The sequence below is a fragment of the Puma concolor genome, chromosome E3 (assembly GCF_028749965.1).
Source record: "Puma concolor isolate L17-30 chromosome E3, mPumCon1.1.hap2, whole genome shotgun sequence".
Taxonomy (NCBI): Eukaryota; Metazoa; Chordata; class Mammalia; order Carnivora; family Felidae; genus Puma; species Puma concolor.
The window spans coordinates 17,703,917-17,726,249 of NC_141682.1; the positions used below are offsets into that span (position 1 = coordinate 17,703,917).

General features: G+C 46.3%; 1 protein-coding gene across 6 annotated transcripts; it reads right to left on the reverse strand.

Annotated features, from left to right (window-relative positions):
- Positions 1–220: 220 nt before the first annotated feature.
- On the reverse strand, positions 221–22,079 carry LOC112856854 (integrin alpha-D). 6 transcript variants are annotated; one of them, XM_086692291.1, is made up of 30 exons: positions 21,925–22,079; positions 20,067–20,172; positions 17,112–17,215; positions 16,909–16,979; positions 16,669–16,783; positions 15,186–15,316; positions 14,144–14,289; positions 13,452–13,605; positions 13,205–13,355; positions 12,935–13,008; positions 11,503–11,632; positions 11,248–11,390; positions 10,956–11,096; positions 10,653–10,862; positions 9,821–9,951; positions 9,548–9,705; positions 8,504–8,658; positions 8,114–8,245; positions 7,219–7,292; positions 6,847–6,988; positions 5,239–5,352; positions 5,047–5,126; positions 4,862–4,945; positions 2,482–2,560; positions 2,209–2,316; positions 2,023–2,100; positions 1,707–1,820; positions 1,455–1,556; positions 1,086–1,196; positions 221–613 (listed from the first exon to the last, which is right to left on the reverse strand). In XM_086692291.1, the coding sequence occupies exons 1-30, from the start codon at positions 21,956–21,958 to the stop codon at positions 500–502; spliced, it is 3,486 nt and encodes a 1,161-aa protein (XP_086548417.1). In that variant the 5' UTR covers positions 21,959–22,079; the 3' UTR covers positions 221–499. The 6 variants fall into 6 exon arrangements, 5 of the variants coding, with proteins under 5 accessions (XP_086548417.1, XP_086548419.1, XP_086548418.1 ...); XM_086692293.1 differs by lacking the exon at positions 10,653–10,862; XM_086692292.1 differs by lacking the exon at positions 4,862–4,945.
- Between the last annotated feature and the right edge of the window lie 254 nt (positions 22,080–22,333).

Consider the following 22,333-nt stretch of genomic DNA (forward strand, 5'->3'; position numbering starts at 1 on the left):
CTGAAGCCTGTGCTGAAACCCATGAGAAACAGACACATTGAGTTCTTCCTTTGACTACTCCCCTGATGCTACATATATAGTGCCATTAAAAAAAAGATTATCTCAGGCCTCAATCACCTGAAAAAGTGAGTGAATGTTTTCTAGGCCCACAAGCAGGGTCCCTCAACTCTTCCTAGAATAGTACTCTGGTCCCTAAATTAAAGCTCTTTGATTAAAGAAGAATGTTTTATAAACATCTTTATTTAATATGGCAATTCTTATATATGAAAATTTATGCTGGCATAATGCTTGCTTTTGTAAAAAGTGAGTCATCACTGAAGAACTCTGACAAATATGTTAAAATATAAAAACCTTTCAAATACCTTGAGAAAGTGGCTTAGCACCTGGTAAGTTGCTCAGTCCAGTCCATATCTATACAGAAGTTATTCCCATGGAAATAGATTTGTAGGCAAAGTCAAGCCCAGCCAATAGGGGTAGATACAAACAGAAAAGTGAATTATTAGGACAAAGGCAAATTTGAGGCCTCACAGTGGACATCTTCCCCACTGAATGTGGCAGTGTCTTCAGGTTTGTTATCCAGCATTTCTTTGTACTGACGTTTGAAGAAGCCAAGCTGTGAGGGGAAGTAAATCAGAAAAGCTGGGTAAGAGGGCAAGGAAGAAAGTTGGGAGTAGGAAGAGGCTGAAAGAGAAGAGAAGTTGGCTTGCATTTCTGTGCCAGAACACTTATGTGAACAACAGCTATTGTGTATTATCTACTGTGTGCCAAGCACAATGGTTATGCATATAAGCTATAGTAAAACAGCATAGATTCATAGGCAGGCCTACACACATACCCTGTCCTCGTTTCTGTCTCACTTCAGCTACTTTGTAGATATAGGCATGATTATCATTTCAAAAATGAGAAAACAAGTTCAGAGAAGTAGAGCAAATTGCTTGACATTAAAGAGTGAGCAAGGCAGAGCCAAAATGCACACACAGGCTGGCCTGACTCCATTGTCTGAGTTCTTTCCACTATACCATCCTGTCTCTGAGAGGGCTTGGGTTGTATGCTGCTGGTGTTGAGAGTGGGATTAAAACACTCACCTTGTAGAGGATGGCTGTGATGAGAGCCAGCAGCAGCAGTCCTCCCAAAGAGCTGCCCACAACGAGGGGAATGGGATCATACACCTCATGCTTATCTAGCATGATCTCCATCTAATTTGGGAATTAGAAAGCATCAGACTTTTTGCTGTCCCAGACTCTTTCCAGGTTTCCCAACCTTTAGCTCTCTCCCCTCCTTCCTTTACTCCAAGGGGTGACATACAGAAAAACTCATGGGCGTAGGGACAACCCTCCTGCTGAGAGACCTTCATCCTTCCTCCCTCAGGCTTGTGAGTCTCCCACAAGGCACCACAGATTTTGCATTAGGAGCCCTCTTACCAGCCTGGCCACTGCCTACCACACAGTCACTACCTGAGCACTCAAGAATGCCTCTTGTCCTGGAAGCTGGGAATACATGGACCTGTTGAACGTGATTTCAGCCACACTTACAATCAATACCTTCTTCTGCAATGTCTACAAAACAGAGGGGGCACAGATGAGGAACTAGCACTGGGAAAGGCACAGAGTTCAAGAAATGTCCTGGCTGGAGGATGGACACAGACGTCATCTGGTGGCACCTGAATCCTGGGGGGAAGGGGGGGCTCTCCTGTTGGACCTACACACCTGGCTGACCCAGTCAAAGCTGAGGTTGCCCTTCAGGATGAATTCAACTTCCTCCTGGATGCCAAAGGAGGGCAGGTCACAGCGGAACCTCAGGCAATCAGCAATGGAGCAGTTCTAGGGACAGGAGAGGAATGAAGTTGAGGAGGGTCTTAATTTAGGCAAGAACGACAGCAGAAAATAAACTCTGTCAGGCTTGGGGTCGAGAACAGATGAACAATTATAGGACATATGTATACATCTGCAACCCAGCAAGTGCATTTCCCATATACCCCAATATGCAGCTGGTCCTGCAATGCGAATCCAGGGTCTTTCTCACCAGTACAACACTCCCTGGAATCTGGGTCAGGAATTCAGGATGCTGGGGAGGTTCCCTCTCTGACACACAGGGGAGACTCTAGTGAGAGAGAGAAAATAGCCACAAAATGACCAACATTTCACTAGTAAGACGGTGTGGGGCACTGTGGGGTCAGACTCCGGAGCATTAGGAAAGGCAAGCAGGCACCTGTGAAGGGGCCACAACAGCCACATCCCACACAGCCACACCATTCAGCAGGATAGGAACCCAGAAATGAATGCTGATGGCCAGATCTCGCTGACTCAGGTTATTCACCTGCAGAAAATTGAGACACAACGTTATTGTGGTCCTAGAGCATCCCCAATCCTACTCCTTTCCTGGATCTAGCCCTCAGGTACACTGCCTGTCTCTTTTCCACAAGCTCCAAACATTAGCAGCACCATGGGAGGGAAGATATATGGACGCTCCCTGGCTTCTCACACGATAACGATGCTCAGCTTCTTTCTTGCTCTTCTCACCAGAAGTTGAAAAGTTGAAGTACTTGGTAGATTCTTCCTGCCTGGAGAGAGAGGGCTTGTTGGTGAGAAACAGCTACGGAGCCATCCTCACTTTTGCCCCAGTCGTCTTCCAAAGGCTCTGTGGGCCCAGAAGAATGCCCAGAGATATAATTACAGTCCCCACATGCCTCTGCAGACTCAGCTTCAGCCCTTCTCCCATGACTTTTGCCCCAGTCACCCAGAACTGCTAGGTTGCCCTCTGATACCCTGGCTCTTTCAAGTTCCCATAACTTTGTTCAAGTTCTTTCTTTTGCTTGGAATGTAATTACCACTCCCCTTCTGGAAAATGTCACTTAAAGGCCCAACTTAAACATTACTTATTATAACATTTAAACACTTTCCCACGAGAAGAAGGCATTCACATGGCTTTCTCCTCTAGTAGGTACGTGGTTGGCCTTAGGTAATGCTTGCAGAGGCCACTGCCAGAACAAAAAAGCCTAAGGGGACTCAAGGGAATCTTGGTTGGATCACTCAGGAAAAAATGCAGTGCAAGCCCCTCCAGATGGAAAGAATAAAATAAATGTGGCTATCCTGGGGCAGCTAAGTAAATGTGAAAAAGGATGGTGCATGAACACAAGACCCTGGAGCGGACATAAATGTCCCAGGCTGCAGGTGGGTTTCCATCCATCTATCCATGCATCCATGGCCTTCTTCAGTAAACATTTACCCTGTGACTGGCTGTGTGCTTGACTCTGGAGATACAACAGTTAACAAGCCATAATCCCTGTCTTTCCAGAGCTATCATCTAAGGTCTCAGTGGAATCAAGCAAACAAGCAACGGGACCTGCACATTTCACCAGCAGCTAGTGTACAGAAGCCAGGCCAGCCATACAGAAACTCCACGCCCCCCCCCCCCCAGTTTTCCCACAGATGTGACTGTCAGTTTGATGATTAAGAACACAGGTTTTGGAGCCAAGCCATCTGGGTTCACATTTCAGTCTACCACTTCCTACCCAACTAATTTAAGGCAAGCTACTAAACCTCTCTGGAGCCCTGTAGTTTCTTCCTCTTTAGAATGAGGATGCTAATAATAGTGCCTGTAATAGAGTTGTGAGGCAGTTTGCAGCAATGACATAAATGTTAGAATTTATTTTTTCCCTCAGTGTGTTTGCCCTCCTCTATGCTCCTGATCCCAAATGTTTCTCTCTGTGCTTCAGTTTTTTCACCTTAAAACTTCAGTTCTAACTCTCTTTTCAAATTTGAGTAAATCACTCAGTTTCCCCAATCCTTGGAGAGGCACAATAGTATATGGGCATGAGCACAAGCTCTGGAGCCAGACCATCTGAGTGATTCGTGGTGCTATCACTTCCCAGCTGACTGACAGGGGCAAGTTATTTAACCTCTTGATTTCTTTGTTGCTAAAAAAGGGTGGTTAACAATAACTATGTCATAGAGTTATTCGAAGGATTAAAGGAATGTAGATACGTGTCAAGTACATTTAAAATGCTTGTCATATCATAAGTATATATAACTGGAAGCTCTTAAATTATAAGTTTCACTGTTCTCCCTTGGTTAGAAGGGGAAATTAGGACACGGAGTTTGGAAGGGCAATGACACACTGTTTGATCAGCACCCCCAACCCAGTTCCCCTAAAATTTCATGTGTCAGCAGCAGCAGCAGCAGCAGCAGCAGCAGCAGCAACAACAGTAGCAAACTCTGTCCCATGGCAATATTATAAGCTTCTGACCAACTCACTAAACCTCTGGAGTTTGGTGAGGTATTCAGGGCTCTTTGCTCTGCTTCCAGCCTGACCTGCCCCTGCTCCTCCACCCACCTTGAAAACTGAGAGCAACAGCCCTGCACTTGCCTCTCCTGTGGCCTGCTGCAGCCTTGGCCTCTTAGAGACTTTCCCAGCAGTTTCTCACACCTCTGCTCTCCTTCTGGTTTGGTGAAAACCTGACCTTTTATTTCCTCTGTGTGGTGACAAACCATATTCCCCACTTCAGAGTGCTAAAAAAGCCTCAATCTTAACCTAGTTAGTTTCACCTCTGCACATTCATATCTAGCACCAAAACCAGAATTGGCTTCATGTTAAAGGAAGCTTCCATCTTAGAGAAAGAGAGAGGAGTGCACAATGGTGGCAAATGTGCATCCAAATAGTAGGCCAATTCATCAGAGAAGAAGCAAGAACTGTATGGTAGATGGTATTATAGATAAATGTAGGGCTGGTCACAAGTATTTCCATGTGAGGAATCAGAAGGGATAGTTTAGATACCCATCCTTTCAAGAGCAGGCTGGGCAACCATGGGAGGTACTAGGCTTAGAGGAAGGTCAGAGGTCAAGGGAGGGCAGGTATTAAATACCTGCTGATCACCATGTAGACAGCATATTTCACAGGGAGCTCCAGCTGGAAGGTGGTCTTGCTGGATGTAGGCTTATTATTCTCACTGGAGAGAGAGGCGGGGGGAGCCCAGTTGGGAAGGAATCCAAGAGAGAAATCTCTGACTGGGGCATGAGATGGAAGAGTGAGGGATACACCTGGACTCACCTGCTTACATTGGCCCTCAGAAACAACTTGTCTCCTAGGGTGGCCTTGTAGGAGACATCAAATGTGATTAGGAAGGTGCCCTGAGAGGAAAAGAATGAAAGAATGGGGATAAGGAAAGTCATGGGGGAGTGGGGAAGAAAATGGGTAAGGACAAAGGAGCAGAGTGATGAGGATTTGGGGGGAAGCATTCACCTTAGTGCCCTCGTGGAAGATGGGATGGTTGATGCTACAGTTGCTGCTCCTCAGGCTCTCATTCCCTGTGGGCGCTGCCTCACATTCCAGTCGCAGTGGGCGCTGGTGTGGTTGCTTCCAGAGGAGGAAAAGAAATTCAAATATGTTACCCATGTGCATATGTGGGCTAGATATATAACAGTGGGGCATTGCAGAACAGTAGGGAAAAGGACAGACTTTTCAAAAAATGGTCTTAGGAAAATCGGCCTATTCAAAACAAAATAAAACAAACAAAAGAGCAAAACACATTGGATCCCTACCTCACTCCATACATTAAAATATTCCAGCTAGATAAAAATTCCTAATGTGAAAAGGCACAATTATAAAGCTTTTAAAAGATAATACAGGGGATTATCTTCATAACCTTGGAGTAGGGAAGCATTTCAGACAAGATCCACACATTAAAAAAAAAAAAAAAAAAAGACAAAGGAAAATATTTGATAAAATTCAACCACAATCAAATTAAGACATTTGGCTCATCAAGAGACACTATACAGAGACTGAAAAGACTGGGAACAGGACTGTAAAATATACTTAATACATATAACTGGAAAAGTATTAGTAACAAGAATATTAAAGAGCTCTTAACAACTAGAAAACTATGGACAACTCAGTAGAAGAATAAGGAAAAGACTTGGACAAGCACTTCCTAAAAGAAGAAATCAAAATGACCAGGAAATGATTACAATTTGCTCAACTTCATTAAATAAATGTAAATTAAAACTTCAAGGAGGTATCAACAGGTAGACAAAAATTTTAAAGTCTGACAATGCCAAGTGTTGGAGTGGATGGAAAGCCACAGGTGATGGAAGTGCAAATAGGTGGAAATGGTTTGACTTTACTTATTATAATTGAAAATATGCATACTCAATGATTCAGAAATTCCATAACTGACATACATCTTCCAAATATTATGCATATGTGTACCAAGGTACATGCTCAAGAACAGTCATGGCCAATATCAGAGAACAACTCAAATGACCATCAATTGTGAAATGGGTAAATAAGTTGTGGTACAGTCATACAAAGGGATTCCAAATAGCAATAAAAGTGTTTTACAGCCACAAGGAACAACATGGATGAATTTCACAAACATATGTTGAAGAAATGAATAAATATACAAGAGAACATATAACATGTTTCCATTCATATAAATTTCAAATATTGGCAAAAACTCACTGGTTTTATCTAAGAAACGGCAATCACTATTCTTACTGTGATCATCAGTTCTTAATATACTTTAGTGATTACCTTCGGGGAGAGAGTGAGGTTATAAGGAAAGGCACAGGGAGGACATCTGGGGGTGCCAGCAGTGTATTATTTCTTGACCTGATGCTAATTACACAGACATTTCATTAATATTATTCATTATACATAAGCTTTATGCACTTCTCACTCTATCTCCCTTCCTCCCTCCCTCCATCCCTCTCTGACTCTGGAACTCTGTGTGTGTGTGTGTGTGTGTGTGTGTGTGTGTTTATATTTCACCAGAGAAGAATTAAAAGAAAACTACTATAACCCAGAGCAGGGAAGAGATCCCAGCAACTGGAGCCCAAGGGAGCTATTTACCTGGGTTCCTAACACTCGTCGATAGGACAGCCCTGCTGGATAGTAGAAGTTGATCACAGTTCCATAGGAATCCTCACCTTCATTCCACAGAGTCACTGTCACATTAAGCTCCAAGGAGCTCCCTACCACCAGGGTCTGCAGGCTGGAGGAGGAAGGACAAAACTGAAAAAGAGGCTCCATTGGAAATGAGTTGGAATTGGATAGGGGGTAGGGGTGGGACTGTGGGAACTCATGAACTATTGGCTGAGAACACTCCGATCAAAATTTCTTTGTTAGAAGGAGAGCCAAAGGGAAACAAAAGTACATCTCATCCTATGAGGATGGGAGACCCAAAAGCTTAAGTGTCTAGAAATGAAAGCAGATAGAGCTCACCCTGAGGAGATGAGACTGACACTCAGGTCTCCTTCACAGAGGTGATCTTGTCCACAGTTCTTCTCAAAGGGGAGCTGCAGCAAAACAGAATATCTCTTCCCATCCATGTCTCAACCTTTCTTTATTCCCCTCATTAGGAGCACTCCTCCTAATAATGAGTAATACTCATTATTGAGTATTACTGAACACCCACTCTGCACCCAACAGTGTGCTAGACACTGACAAGAAGTGGGGCAGTAGGGAAGGGGCAGTTAGAATATAAAAGAATGATAAGAACTTTGGTTTCAAGGGGCACAGAATTTAGTTGAGGAGTTAAATCCAACTCACATTGGAACAATTATTCAACACTGTTAAGTAACAATAAGGGGGTGGGTAGGGAGTTAGAAAAACTGGAAACTACAGGTGAATTAGACATGGTTCTTGTACTTATGGAACCCACAATTCTAAAGGACCCACAAAAGTAGATGCAGATTGCTATGATTCCAGTCATGTAACGTTGGTATCACCATGAAGTAATAGGAAGCCAGGGAAGTGATAGATGCTGAATGTGGTTTCCAAAAGAGTGGAAGATAAGACTGGAGCTTTGGGGACTAGAGAAGATCTTTGGGGTGGAGAGAAGGAAATGTTTTCCAAGTAGGAGATACCACATGGAAAAAGGAACAGAAGTAGGAATGAGAAAAGTTGGGAAGGATTTGAAAAATGAGAACCAGAGAGTTTATATTGAGATAAAGTGGGCACCAGCTGGGACACGTGTAAGGGTCTTAGCTAGGCGGGGCCTTGGTAACTGGGTGGAGGCAATTTGGACTTGATGTGGTTGGGAACCAAAATAGGTTTTGAAGCACACAGAGATACAGTGAAAATCAGTACATCCCTGGGATTTCGTCAGAAGACTCACAGAAGCAGTGAAGAGGTCCTGTGAGCCCACAGCCAGCACAGGGCGAAGGTTCTGAGATGAGGGGATGGGCTCCCCAGCCAGGGAGAAGTTGAAGTGTAGGATGATGGGACTCAACACGTCCTCCACACAGTCCTGAGGGAGAATAGGCTTTCAAAGCCCCACTATCCTTCTCCTTACTTTCCACCACTGGCCCTTCTCAACTGCATCCATTTCCTGCTGTCCAGTCAGAATTCTGTGCAAGCTGTTCAGCCAGGTACTCTGGCCTCAACTTTCCTCTCTCAGGCCCCACTCTCCCCACCCTTTCCACCTCAACCGACAGGCAGCAGAGATGCCAGAGATTATCCTTGGGCTCCTTCTCCCCCCACCTTTCCCTGAACCCAAAGTACTTACTGGTAAAAGCAGCTTAATGGTTTCACAGTAATCCCCTAGCCCCAGGGTTTTTCTTCGAGACAAAGTCCTGTTCTTGGTCTCATCAAAAATGGCACGAGAAATCAGGCGGCTTGGGTCTAATGCCAGATCATACCTGACAGAGCTTTGGACATCACCTGGAGCAGAATGGGAAACAGAAGACAAAAAGTCAAAGAGAACCTCTGAAGTTCTATGTTTTTTTTTTTTTTTTATTATTCGTGCAATAAATATTTGCTGCGCACTTTCTATGGGTCATGAGATGTAACAGGTGCTGGGGATATAGGTAGAGAAGGAGATAGAGAAATATAGCCCCAAGCTCACAGTCTAGGAAAAGAGATGAGCATGTAGGACTTAATGTCACACCATGATCAACTCAACAGTGGGATCCTCAGTTGTACCAAGGAGGGCTTGCTGGACGTCAGAGGTGCCTCCCTGGGTGGGCCTTGTCTGATCTCTGACCTGGAGGATGAGCAGGGCTTGGTGAAGAATGGGGAAGAGAAAATCCCAGACCATGAGAACGGTGGCTAAGACCAGAAGGGAGAGAGAGGATGGCACATTTACAAAAAGGGAGAGTGGGATGAGGTGAGTTTGGAAGGGCAGAGAGGAGCAAAGTCAGCAAGGACATTGTAGGGAAGGATTTTGGTCTCTAAATGCAAGAAGAAAGTGGTTGAAGGGTGTTAAGCAGGAAAGTAAGGAAACTAGATTTGCATTTTAGGAACAATCCCTATAGTTTCTCTATGGAGATAGGGTGGGAGCTGCAAAAAACAGACATGGGAACAGCTCAAAGTATAGGTAGGAAAGGTAGGAGGTGGCTGGGGCCAGTGGGGAGAAATGGGCAGATGTATCCTGGAGATAGAACCTATGGCCTGGGTGTGGGGAGAGGGGGAGAAAAGGGACCCAGGTTTCCAACACTGGCAGCTGGGTGGATGTGGAGGTGGTATTTGGATTCCTGGGCCCATTCTCTCCTGACGATAGGGTGGGAACCTTTATGGGGTAAGGGACTAGATTCACTAGGAAGAAACTCACCTAACTGGTCCAGTGAAATTTTGTGGATAGTGAGACAGACTGTGGCATTTCCAGCTTCCAGAGTGGTGGGCACCTCTTCCCAGCACTGGTACACAGCCTTTGCCACCTCCGAGGGCATGAATCTCATAGTCACCCCCACATTCAGCACTGGCTGACTCCTGAGGGTGCAAAGAGGGGCTGAGGACCTGACTCTGACCTTGGGGAGGAGAACAAGGGAGGGGGAAGCTTTTGAACTGGAACAGAGGGAAAGGGTGGGATGTGGGGAGTTATCACCTGAGCAGCAGCACCTGTCCCTGGGCCCCCACAGCCAGGTCCACTAGTCCATCCTGGGTGAGGTCTTGACCCCCACTCAGCGACTGTCCGAAATACTGGAGTGTGGGAGAGAGCTGGGAGCTTGCAATCCGCTGGCCAAAGAGGGAAAGGAGAAGTGGAAGTCAAGGGAAGGTCATTTGAAAGGTTTGAGAATAAAGATTTGGAAAGGAGAATACAGTGAATGAAAGTAGAACTGAATGGAAAAATTGAAAAGGAGAAATGAAGGGGTAGGAATGGAAAGCAAGTGTAGTGAGACCCCAGGGATCTCAGACAGAGAGAGGCAAGCTCCTTTGGTCCAATTCATGTGAGGGTACAGGCTAATGACAAAATTAAAGCATAACAATAGAAATATAATAGGTTAATTTACTCATCACGTGTATCTTCCTTCATAAATATTTGATGAACAGAGTTCTTAGTACTCCATTGAGTCATCTTTACAAGAAGCCTATGGAGTTTATCATTTAATGTTTCATAGAGGGGAACTGAGGCTCACAGAGGTTAAATCAGTCACTGCCTAAGGCAACACAGCTGACATGACTGGCCAGGCATTTGACCAGGGCCTGCAATCTCTTACCCACTAAACTGCCCACAACAGATTGGAGTCTGTTTGGAGCCAAAGGACAAAAGAGAGATAATTTGCACTTAGCTGGGCCTGGTGAAATTCATGGCAATAAACCCCTAAAAGGAGAATAGCTACTACTAAGGTCCATGACAAGAGGCACAGGGCCATCAGGCACATCTAAGACATGGGAAAGGAGGTGGAACTGGAAGAGGCTTCAGAGAGGGGCCTCACCTGGCTGTAGGAGGGCCTGATGCCCAGTTCTGAGGTTCCATGAAATAGGTAGACAGCACCCCGGTTTTCTTGCTCTCCTGGGGCACCGATGGCGACGTCTGTCAGTTTGTCCCCATTCGCATCCCCCAGCACTGTCAAGGCTGCCCCAAAGCGGCCCCAGGGGTGGCCCTGCTCCCCACAGAGAATGACCTCACACTGCCACCTAGCCCTCTGCAGAACAAAACCAGTGTCATGCCCCAACCCAGACAACCCCTCCACCCCACTCCCAGGCCCCACCCAGCCCAGGTCTCATCAGACACTCACCCCCTGGGGCAAGTGGCACACGGACACCTGGCCCCCCCACGCCGGCTTGTAGTAGTGTGGAGCCCCAATGAGGACAAGGTCAGAGCTACCATCTCTATCCACATCCACAGTACAGAGGGAGGCCCCAAAGTAGGAGCCAATCTGGAGGGCAGAGCGTGAAGTCACCCTGCCTGCCTGCCCCCTGCCACCAGAACCTTACCCCGTGGTCCCCCAAACCCCTTCATCTCCTCCCTCTCCATCCTTGGACACCCTGCCACCCTCATGGTCCACTCTGGATTCCTCTACACCCAACCTGGGTCCCTGCAACTTCAGCCTTTGGCTTCCATTGTCCGGACTCCCGGGTGAAGAGGACAACCTTCCCAGTATGCTGATGGCGGGGAGCCCCCAGGATCAGGCTCTTCACCCCCTTCCAAAAGGCCAGCTCGGTGGAGTAACCTGGGGGGGGCAGGCCTCAGCACAAAATCTTCCTCCCCATCCCTTAAGCTCCTGCCCTTTCCAGGCAGCTCATCTCCTCCCGCCTGTGCCCCCAACCACAGCTTTTTCTCACCCAGGTAAGAGTCCCTCATGTCCACGTTCTCTTGAGACACACTGATGAAAGTGGGGCTCATATTTTGGGGGTATATGAAGGCACCTCCAGACCAGCTGAAGCTCCCCACAGCCCCCAGAACTGGTCCATCCTGGGAGGAAAGGATTCCAGGGCTAAGCACTTTTGAGTCAAAACAAGGCAGCCTATTCCAAAGCAATGCCTGCTACCAACTCCACTCATTATTTGGAATTCTCTTTTCCTTCCCCAGTCCTGTCCAGCAGCTTCAATCCCTGACTCCTAATGTCTCTCTCAGTCCATCCCCAGTGCCGCTGCTCCAGTAAGTCCCAGCTCTTCTCACCCACTGCCCTTTCTGCCTCCTATTGTGTTCTTCTCTGCTCCACCCTCCTCAGTGTTAGGTTTCCTCAGACCAAATATATAGCCATCACCCAGCTGGCAACCCAAGATGGCTCCCTGTCACCAAGACCCTGAGGATGGTATCTCAGGTCCTCCCCAGACAAACCTGTGGAGTTGCTCTATGCTTTGAACACACCAAGTGTTTGACCTGGACACCTCTCCTCTCTTTCTGAGATGCAACTGCTCTCTTGGGAAGAGTCATCCTCAAAGCCACCTTCTCTGTGAGGTCTTCCTTGGCTCCCTCGGGGAGTGATAGGTGTTTCCTACTCTGCATAACTTGCTTATTGCCTTTCTAAACTTTTGACTATAGATAATTTAGAACATATACAAAAGTAGAAAGAAATGCACAATGAACTCATAAGTACCCAGGTTCAATGATCAATTCATTACCAACCTCGATTCATTTCTATGTCCCTCCAACTCACCCCCAAAACTCTTTTGAAGAAAATCCCTCTGGATATTTTTAACACACATCTACTTTCACATAAGTCATGCTATTTTGCCATTTCTTTGGTCTGCATGATCTGGTCTTTCCCATCTCTCCACCCACTCCTTCCATGCTGCCCCTCACTCAACCTGCTCCAGCTGTGCTGTCCCTTTTATCTCTCTAGTGCAGTAACCTTGTTCATGCTTCAGGACCTTTGCACTTGCCTTTTCCCCTCCCTGGAGCAATCTCTCCCCAGATTTTCCCACACCTATCCCTTTCTCATCATTCACCCTCAGTTGTTATTCCTCAGGCCTCCTCTGATCATCTCTCTTGCTCTCTTCTAACACTGAGCATAATCTGAAGATCTTTTGTTTGTGTTTATTGTCTCCTCCCACTGTATATGTGCTCTGTGTGAGAGCAGGAACCTTGGCTATCCTGTTCTCTGCCGTGCTCCTAGCACCTACATACACTGCCTATATGTCTCTCTCTAAACGGACAGTGACCTTGAGGACAGGATCTCCTTCTTATTTACTTCTGGGTCCCAGGACCCAGCACAGGGCTGGCCCAGGATTGGTGCCTGAGACCTGTTTATCAAGCATATGCTCCACCTACCATGGTGAGCACTGAACTGAAGCCTTCTTGTGACATCTCATGCTGGAAGGAGCTACTTGTCCTCGACTGGGTTCCTGTGGGAAAACAGGTCACTTAGGCTCTGGGGACCATGAGACCACAAGGACTTAGAAGGAGAAGAATGAGTCTGGGTCTCAGGTTCTGGGGCACAATTTTGGGTGACATGTGAATAGGGATGGACCCTCAGAACTGTAGGGAACAATCGGGTTGGGAACCTTTGGATTCCAAGACCCAAGCTCGCCCTGTATTTACCCTCCACTGCAAAGATCTTCTCCTGCAGCTGCTTCTGGATGCTGCTGAGTGCTGCAAAGTTGTCCACCTTGAACACGTGATCCTGAGAGGGCACTGAGCCAATGGTGTTCAGCTCCTCCCTGGCAGTGGGTTCCTGGAAAGCATCTCCCACCTGTGGCAGAGAGGCAGCTGAGGAGGAGCCCACCAGCCTTTCTGCATGAGTGAGATGCAGTCTCAGTCTGAGAGAGCCACGAGAAAGAGGACGTACCCCAATGGCATAGCGAATGATGCCAGCTTTCTCTGCCAGGGGCATGACATCACTGTATTCCAGGGGGTCTTTGTATTTCTGCCCATCTGTGATGACAATGAGAATCTTCTTGGCACTTTCACGGGCACCATTCCTACTATGAAACAGTTCTTTCCTGTCAAGGAAGAAAGGGAGTTGGGTCTCCTGAGATGAAACTGATTTTGAAAAGAAATCATTTGCAGCTCTAGAAGGTCATCTGGGGAGACTAGGGAATCCTGGTACCCTCAGACTATGCCATGCATGAAGTGCATATTATCTCATGTAATCTTTACAACCAAGTTGTAAGTTGTCCTCATTTGGCAGTTATTTGAGACTTAAAGTCAGTAACTCCCAGGTTTTTACAGGTCACCAGCAGGGAGCCAGAATGAGAACTCAGATTATCTGAACCAAAGCTGCTCCAGGTGGAATCTGGCTGCTCCAGGTGGAATCTGGGTCCTGCCAATCCAAGGTCAGGCAAAGAGGAAACACTGCAGAAGAGTCCCATCCTATATCTGGGAACAGATCCAAGGAGGAACATTCCCCCTACAGCCTCCTTACTTCCCTTTATAGACCCTTTCCCCAGAGCTTCCCATAGTCCTGGAGAAGGGCTGTTCAGACCAGCATGAGGAAGCGGTGTGGCAATGTGTCCACATGAGGTAGAAGGGGGAACTTACACCACTTTCAGGATGCCTGTGGCTGTAAACGTCAGGCCATTCAATTGGAGAATTGGATCCACCAGGCTCTGAGGACTTGAGCTGCTCTGGAATTTGGTGAAGGTGAAGTGGATTTCCAAATCATTGGAGTACTGCATCAGTGAGAACTGCAAAGGCCAAGAAAAATGCCCTGGTGCTCAAGAGTTATTTTTTAATAAACTTTAATTTTGGATTAACTTTGGATTTATAAACAATTTCCATGTTTTTTGAGGCTAAAACTCAGGGGGAAATTGGCCCAAAAAGAAAACTAGAAATCAAAAACAATGTTTCTTTCATACTTTGGCAATACTGCAATATTTGTTAAAATAGGATTTTTAAAAACTTTCATAACGTATAAAATCCACTTGTAGGCTATATTTCCTCACTTCTCAAGAATTCATACACACATGTACACTAATTAGTGAGAAATAAAATAAGAGAAATCATGAGTTGCATGGAAAACACAACAAAGAAATCATTAAGTATTTGGCCAAGGTATCTTCAGTCTAATTTCATAGCAAAGCTATTTTTGCAATCCTTTCAATGCTTTTTTTTTTTTTAATTTTTTTTTTCAACGTTTATTTATTTTTGGGACAGAGAGAGACAGAGCATGAACGGGGGAGGGGCAGAGAGAGAGGGAGACACAGAGTGTGAAACAGGCTCCAGGCTCTGAGCCATCAGCCCAGAGCCCGATGCGGGGCTCGAACTCACGGACCGCGAGATCGTGACGTGGCTGAAGTCGGACGCTCAACCGACTGCGCCACCCAGGCGCCCCATCAATGCTTTTTAACAGTAAAAAAACCTTATATTTCCTGGGCCATATAAAGACATATTAAATGCCACAGGGGAATTTCCTCAGGTAAGGGCACAAATCAGCCCTGCACTGAGACCTTAGCCTTATCATGGCACAGGTCCACTGAGCCCACCCCCAACAATGCCAGGTCTCCCCCTAGGTTGGCCTTTCCCAAAGGCAGCCACCACCACCCGCCCAGCACTCCCCAGGTCTTGGGGACTCAATCTTCACCAGTGTGTTGGTGCCTTCAAACCGTCCCATCACAGCTATGACAAAGTCCTTCATCTGCTTAAAGTCCCTTTGGTCAATACTTCCAGAGCCATCAATCAGGAAGACAATGTCCATCTCTTGACTTGGACACTCTGTAGAGAAGGAGGAAGGAATCAGAGATGCTAGTGTGGGGCCCAGCTGTCTCCCAGGGCCCAGAAACCCTTCCTGCTCAACAGACTTACCGGGTCATTCTTGGTCTATGAACCAATTACTACCAATTTTCCAACACCCTCCACAGAAAAGGCCCAAATCCATTGCCCAAATATTAAGAAAGAAAACAAAAACACAAAGAAAGAGAGATAGAGACAGAGAGAAAGAGAGAAACAGGGAAACAGACTCTCAACTATAGACAACAAACTGATCCTTTTCAGAAGAGACGTAGGTGGAGGGATGGGTTAAATAGACGATAGAGATTAAGAATCTACTTCCTAGTGCTGAAATGCCACATCCCCTACCCTGGCTGCACAGACATCCAAGGCAGGTCACGGCACCCCCCAAAGTCCTGAACACCCTTCCTCCACTCTCTCTGTCCCCACTGTAGATTCTGCTCTCACAGTTTGGTTGAGAGTTGTTTATGCTGCTATTTTATTTTTCCCTGGCATCATGACTTCTCTGGTCCAAAGCATTGCTCTCAGTCAGCACTTTAAGTGCCCCTGGCTCTTACTTGGAGCCCAGTATCTCTTCTGATACCACAGAGAAGACAGTTTATCTGTATCTTCCTCCTAGTCCAAACACATGGTCCTAGCTAGAATTTCAGTCATAATGGTAATTACATATTATGTGCCAAGCAGCAGTCTAAGCACTTTATATTTATATTAAATATTTTAATCCTCATAACCACCTCAATTATTAAGACCCAGTTAACCAATGAGGAAATGAAAACCAGGGAATTAGGTCACTTGCCCAAGGACACAGAAGACAGACTTATTCAGAATGACTCTCAGAGAGATGATGTTCAGTGTCCCTGGCACCACTCTCTGTGGAAGACATCAGCAACAAAATTGTGCATCACATTTTCCATGGCCCTAACGTTTGCTCCCCTTAGAAATTCATCAGTGAGTTATCAGGAATGGCCTCGTACTTGGATCGCTGGATCTATCATCCTCACCACATTTTCACCATCCACCTTTCACCTTTCCTCTGAAAGCCCAAGAAGCATCTCTGCACCTGTTGGCAACTGTGAGATCCTCATGCCTCCTGTTGCCAGCACTCTGAAGCTCCCTTCTACCTCATCCGAACCTTTTCCCCTCGACCAGCTTAGAGAACCTGTTGTAAGCTGCCCTTCTTATGAGGCCAGACCATGTTCCCAGACCTTCTTGGGCTCACTGAGGCCTCTGGGAAGAGGCCATGAGCACAGGAAGCCAAGACCATAGTCTCAGGCTCTGCCCACTCCTCTGTGCCAGTATGTGTATAAAACAGAAATGCTGTCTCTAAAGGGACCTACTTGGCAGGGCAGCAGGCACTGTCCGAATGGTCTGCAGGTGGGAGCCCAACAGGAAGCAAAAGCCTTCTGCATACATATTCTCCCCACAGGCTCTGTGCATGGTTGGGCCGCAGGCCTAGAGGCAGAGACCTGTGTGAGCAAAGGGGCCCCAGAATTCTCCATATTCTTCTCCCCCAGCCCAAGCCTCCTCTGGCCCCTGATCCTGCCCTTGTGACCCTTCTATGACCCAGAGAAACTCACCAGCAGCCAGGAGCGATTGGTGGAGGCTGCCAGGGACAGGCCCAGGGACATGTTCACGGCCTCTGGTGGTGCTGAGGGCAGATACACATGATCATACTCATGGGCACACCCTCATTTGGGGGGAGAATCAGGACTAGAGGCCAAGGAGAGACATTCTTGTACAGGAGGATTGAGGGCCCCAATTCCCAGGTGGAGTCACTCACTGTGCAGTGCTATAGGTTGACATAGGCCAGTGGCAGCTGCACAGTCATACAACCGTCCTGTCCGGTTGACCGCCACCACCTCCAGGGGGGCTCCCACCACGAGTCTGGAGGCACAAGCATGACATATAGTTGTATGAGGGGTAAGAACACAGGGCGCTTCAGGTGAGGAAGTATCACCATGTAACAAGGAAGTGAGAGTTTGAGAGGGAAGCTCTTGGCATTTGCCACTCATGAGGCTATTCAAAAAGGAGAGCTTCAGTTTAACCCACATGTGCTGAAGGACTATGCTGGACTTTTTGTTTGTGTATGTGTGAGGATACATAAATAAATTTGTATTTATATATACAAATGGTTTGAGTGCTGTTTTTTTTAACATTAACCAAAAATAAATATATTCAAAAGAAAAACATTTTCCAGCCATGAGTAAGTGCATTTTGTTTCTGGGGTACCATCATTCTGAGCCACCCAAGAAATAGATCACCTCAAGTTACATGGAAAAAAAAGAATTTTTTTATATTAAATATAACTTATTGTCAAATTGGTTTCCATACAACACCCAGTGCTCAATCCAACAGGTACCCTGGAAAAAAATTAAAGGTTATTTATTTTTGAAAGAGAGAGAGCATGAATGAGCTGGGGAGGGGCAGAGGGGAGGGGAGACAGAATCCCAAGCATGTTCCGTGCTGTCAGCACAAAGCTGAATGTGTGGCTCTAAGCCACAAACTGTGAGATCATCTCCTTAGCCAAACTCGGATGCTTAGCTGACTGAGTCAGCCAGGCACCCCTACATGGAAAAATTTTAAGCCATAAGGTATCAAAACAAAAAGATTATTCTGTAATTAATTGGATAATTTAAATATAACATAAGCAATTTGAGTTGGACAACTTAAAGCAAAAGCATCAGACTCCATATCAATATCTACAGTCATATAAGTGCAAAAATTTATTTATAAAACCTTTTGAGAGGAGAGAATTTTTTAATTTTAAAAAAATGTTATCTCTGCCAACAATCTCTCCACTCAGATGAGAAAACTAGACAAATATTTGTGTGTTTTTAACTAATTAGCCAGGCAAACCACATTAGGTTAACATTTAAATCTTCCTTCTAGAAAGCTAGTCCTTTATGGAAAGCTGAGATCTTTGTGGGTCTAACACTTGCTGATGAAAACCTAAATAGATGGTTAGAGATGTAGCAGTTTGGGACCTGCTGGCATAAATGGATGAGCAAACTTTTCATCTACATGTTTTCCTTTACCCTATCTATTCCTGATTCATAGGCTTGGTCTTTTCAGTGTTTGGGTTGTGTTTCAACAGACAACAGGAAAAACAATAGCTTTGTAGCAATCAGCATGTCATCCAGTCTATATATTTACTTTTTTGTAAATACTGGTGAACAGCAGTCAATCAATAGTTTATGGATGTGTGTGTGTGTGTGTGTGTGTGTGTGTGTGTGTGTGTAACTGATGGTGATGGAAGTGGGACAGTGGCTATCTTTGAATTTGTTGGATTTTGAGTGATCAGAAAAGGCCTAAGGGAATCCAGGGGAGTGGACCTGAGGATGTTCTGTATCTGGATCCAGGCAGCAGCTACCTGGGTATACACATATGAAAAATTTATTGAGTTGGACCTTCCAAGATTGGGCACTTCAGTTTTTGCCCTGTATATTTCAAAATAAACAAACAAACCAAAAAAAAAAAAAACCCATAACTCTGACATCTGGCATTTTCTTTCATGCCCCAGCCTGCCAGCTGGGTGAGGAAGGGGGATGGATGTGCTTTTAGAACTCAGTGACCTCAATATGCTACTTCTTGGCCAATTAAATCTTCTTGTATTCTCAGGCTCATTGCCAACTTGACCTCCTCTGTGAAGCCTTCCTAGAATTCCCTCCTGGGTTTGATCTCTTCCTTCTTATGCCTCCAGATTTCCGTTATACTTGCATCACATTGGGACTTTAACAACTTGGGTCCCTGCTGCTGGGACCTGAGAATGTGAGTTTCTGGAAGCAGGGTGAGGTACATAATTGACAGTCCCAGTGTGAAATAAAAATGTGGGCCTTTTGTTCTGGGAGAAAAAAAGTTTTTTTCCCTTTTTTTTTTTTTTCCTCCCCATGGTCCTCCTCTTTACCTGTCCTGTCTTTACCTGTTTGCTATTTAGTGTTGAATTCCCCAAGGCACAGGGATTTTCCCAGGGCCAGTGCAAACCCCACAGACTGAGCAAACTGTGCACAGCCAACCTTGACCTTGCCTAACTCATACCAGGGGCTGAGGGCAGCAGGGGTCACTGGATAGGTGTGGGGAAGCAGGAAGCTAAGAACCACTCCACAGAAGGCTAGACTGCATGTGAGCCAAAGCTCCAAGCCTCCAGCACATCTCCACTTCCCCATCAATCTTTTTTTTTTTAATTTTTTTTTCAACGTTTATTTATTTTTGGGACAGAGAGAGACAGAGCATGAACGGGGGAGGGGCAGAGAGAGAGGGAGACACAGAATCGGAAACAGGCTCCAGGCTCTGAGCCATCAGCCCAGAGCCTGACGCGGGGCTCGAACTCACGGGCCGCGAGATCGTGACCTGGCTGGAGTCGGGTGCTTAACCGACTGCGCCACCCAGGCGCCCCTCCCCATCAATCTTAATGACCACACACAAATGCTAAGATCAATTCTTAATAATTTCAAGAAGAAGACTGCAAAACATTATTACAAGTGCAAGGGTAACTGTACTGGTCACTTACACTGGTCACATGCCACAAAGCGAGACCTGTCTGGAGGAGATTCAAGATCTCCCTCCTGAAAGAGTGTCTTGTTCAGAGTTTGTGGCCCTTCCTGGAACCGTGAATAGTTGGTAGTAGTGGTGTCAGACTTTGCCCATGCTGCCCTTCCTCCAGATACCTCCTAACCCATGTTCATCCATTTGCCTGAAGGCTGAAGGGGTGAGGGTGGGGAGAGTGGGCAGGGCTTACCTCGATCTGCCAAACTGGGCCACACTCTGTCCAAAGCTAACTCCATCCTCTTGAAAGACCATGGGCTCCTCCACATCCAAGTTGAACCCATAATAAGAAGCAATGACTGAGGAATATGGAGAGGGAAGTGAGGGTGGGAGGAACAGTCAGAGAAGCCTCATCTCCTCTGGATACCTGACTTTTGGGATCTTGATGCCCACCCCAGTCCAGCTCATCTTCCCAGGAGAAGGGTGTTCTTTTTGTTTCCTGATTTGCCATCTGTGTGGCTCCTGTCTCTCCCTTCCTCAACAATAATCAAACCACAATACAAAGGGCAACAATCCAGAGAAATGCCCCTCAAGGATATTTCAAAGGACATGTACAACCTGAAATTGAGCCTGTCACCTCATGGTATGTTAGCTCAAGAATGTCCCTTATGATAATACAATTCATTTCCTAAACTGAGACCTTCTGAGAATGAAAGGGACACCATTAACAATTACATCATGGTCCACCCTAAGGTCCAGATGGGGAAACAGACTTAGAATTTTTTGATTAATTATTTATTCTTATGTGTTTCCCATGACCCCCTTCCTTGGTGCTAGGCTCTAAGACAACAAGGACTGCAACCATCTTGTGTTGGTGCCTGAGGCAGTGCCTGGCCCTTAACAGGTGACTAATTACTATTTGTTGGCTGACCCAGAACTGCACAGGACGTCCCTGGTATAGCCAGGATTCCAACCCACTCTCCTGATCCTTCACATTCTCCTCTCTGGTGACTAAGCTCAAAAACCTCAGTGGAAGGCCCCCTACATTTCAAGGGCTTTTCCCACAACTCTCACTCCTAGACAGCAGGTTTCTTCTCCATTTCTACTAGAATTCCCAGCTGTCTCTGGATTGAGGAGTCAACTCCAACCCCAAAGTAGGGAAGCTCTAAGAATATAAAGCATTAGGCCAGGATGTGACAGGCAAGGTCCAAACAACTGAATCTTGGGGTTCTGGAAAAAGGCCAGATGTTGAAGGTGCCATAATCCTACCATGGCCACATGCAAGGGAGCTTCACATCCCAAATCTCCTCAAAGGATGATTCTATTTCTGAGTCTGAAAAAAGAACCTATGACCAGACAAGTAGGATGATGCCAAAAGTCTCAGACTGAAATGTCTCAGAGGCCAAGAGGGTGACATCAGTGAGTGAAGTGGGTGGTGTGAGTACCAGGGAATTATGGGCACTTAGAGCATGTGGCCCTTTTAAAAGGAGGTAAGCATTACCAGGGTCTAGAATCCAGAGCTCCAGACCTTCCCATTTCTCAAGAGAAGCTGAAAGTCTGGATTTTTGTGTGGAATCTGATTTTTGACTGACACACAAATGATTTCAAATGACACAGAAATGTGATCCTGTTACAGGTTCAATTTCTGGACTATTCTCTTGGCAGTCGTGGAACAACCTACCTGAAATCAAAACCAAGGACCAAGGATGAGATATCAAAAGTTTCCCCTCCCTAGTGACTTCTATGGCCTTCCCCGCTGGGGCTCTGAGGCTGACTCCTGTCAACCATACCACCACACACACACACACACACACACACACACACACCAGGGGCCTGACAGAAGGTGGGGGGAAGCCTTGGGGAATGTGGAGAAGTAGCTTATTCTCCACCCAAACTTAGCCTATGAGTCCATCTTATCTCATCTTTGCTCAGGTTATGACCCTCCCCTGATTCCAGGCCATTCCTCTTTCCACACCAGAATCTAGACACTAAGGCACTCCCTTGCCTCACCTCCTCCACAGAGCTATATGAGTTGACCACCAGCCCCAGAATGCCCTATCAGACAGAGACGCCCCCGCCCAGACCTCTTCCAGCTCTGAGGCCCCACTTACCACCTAAGAGGAGCATAATTCCAAAAGCCATCATTGAGCAGGGTATCGAAGGAGAAGTGAAGAGCTGAGCAATAGAGCACTGAAGGATGCTCAGTGTCCCGGGGAGAATTAAAATAATGACTCAGGCCTTCAAGTAACAGAAGGAGGGGCACAGTGAGGAAGTCTTTGGTTAATCATAGAACAGAGGCAGGGACAGGAGGCCAAAGACACCCTTGGAGAAAATCGCCCATACTCTCCCACTGCCACCACCTCTAGAGATCTGGCTTCCTTGTCCAGGGCCTGGCTTTCCCAGAAGTCCACCCTCCCCCATCCCTTGAGATCCAGTTGATACCCAGGGAATCCTGGGACCCCCCTGGGGCCCAGAAACCAAAGTGCATATGACTTTAAGGGGTAAAACAGATGGCTGCAG

Bases quoted from the DNA above. Each gene is read 5' to 3' on its own strand.
- LOC112856854 (XM_086692290.1), bottom strand. From the start codon at position 21,958: ATGATGGCTTTTGGAATTATGCTCCTCTTAGGTG. The intron at 20,173-21,924 runs GTAAGTGGGGCC...CATATTCCTCAG, and splicing joins AATTATGCTCCTCTTAGGTG to TCATTGCTTCTTATTATGGG. The intron at 4,946-5,046 runs GTGAGTCCAGGT...CTCTCTCTCCAG, and splicing joins CTGAGGGCCAATGTAAGCAG to TGAGAATAATAAGCCTACAT.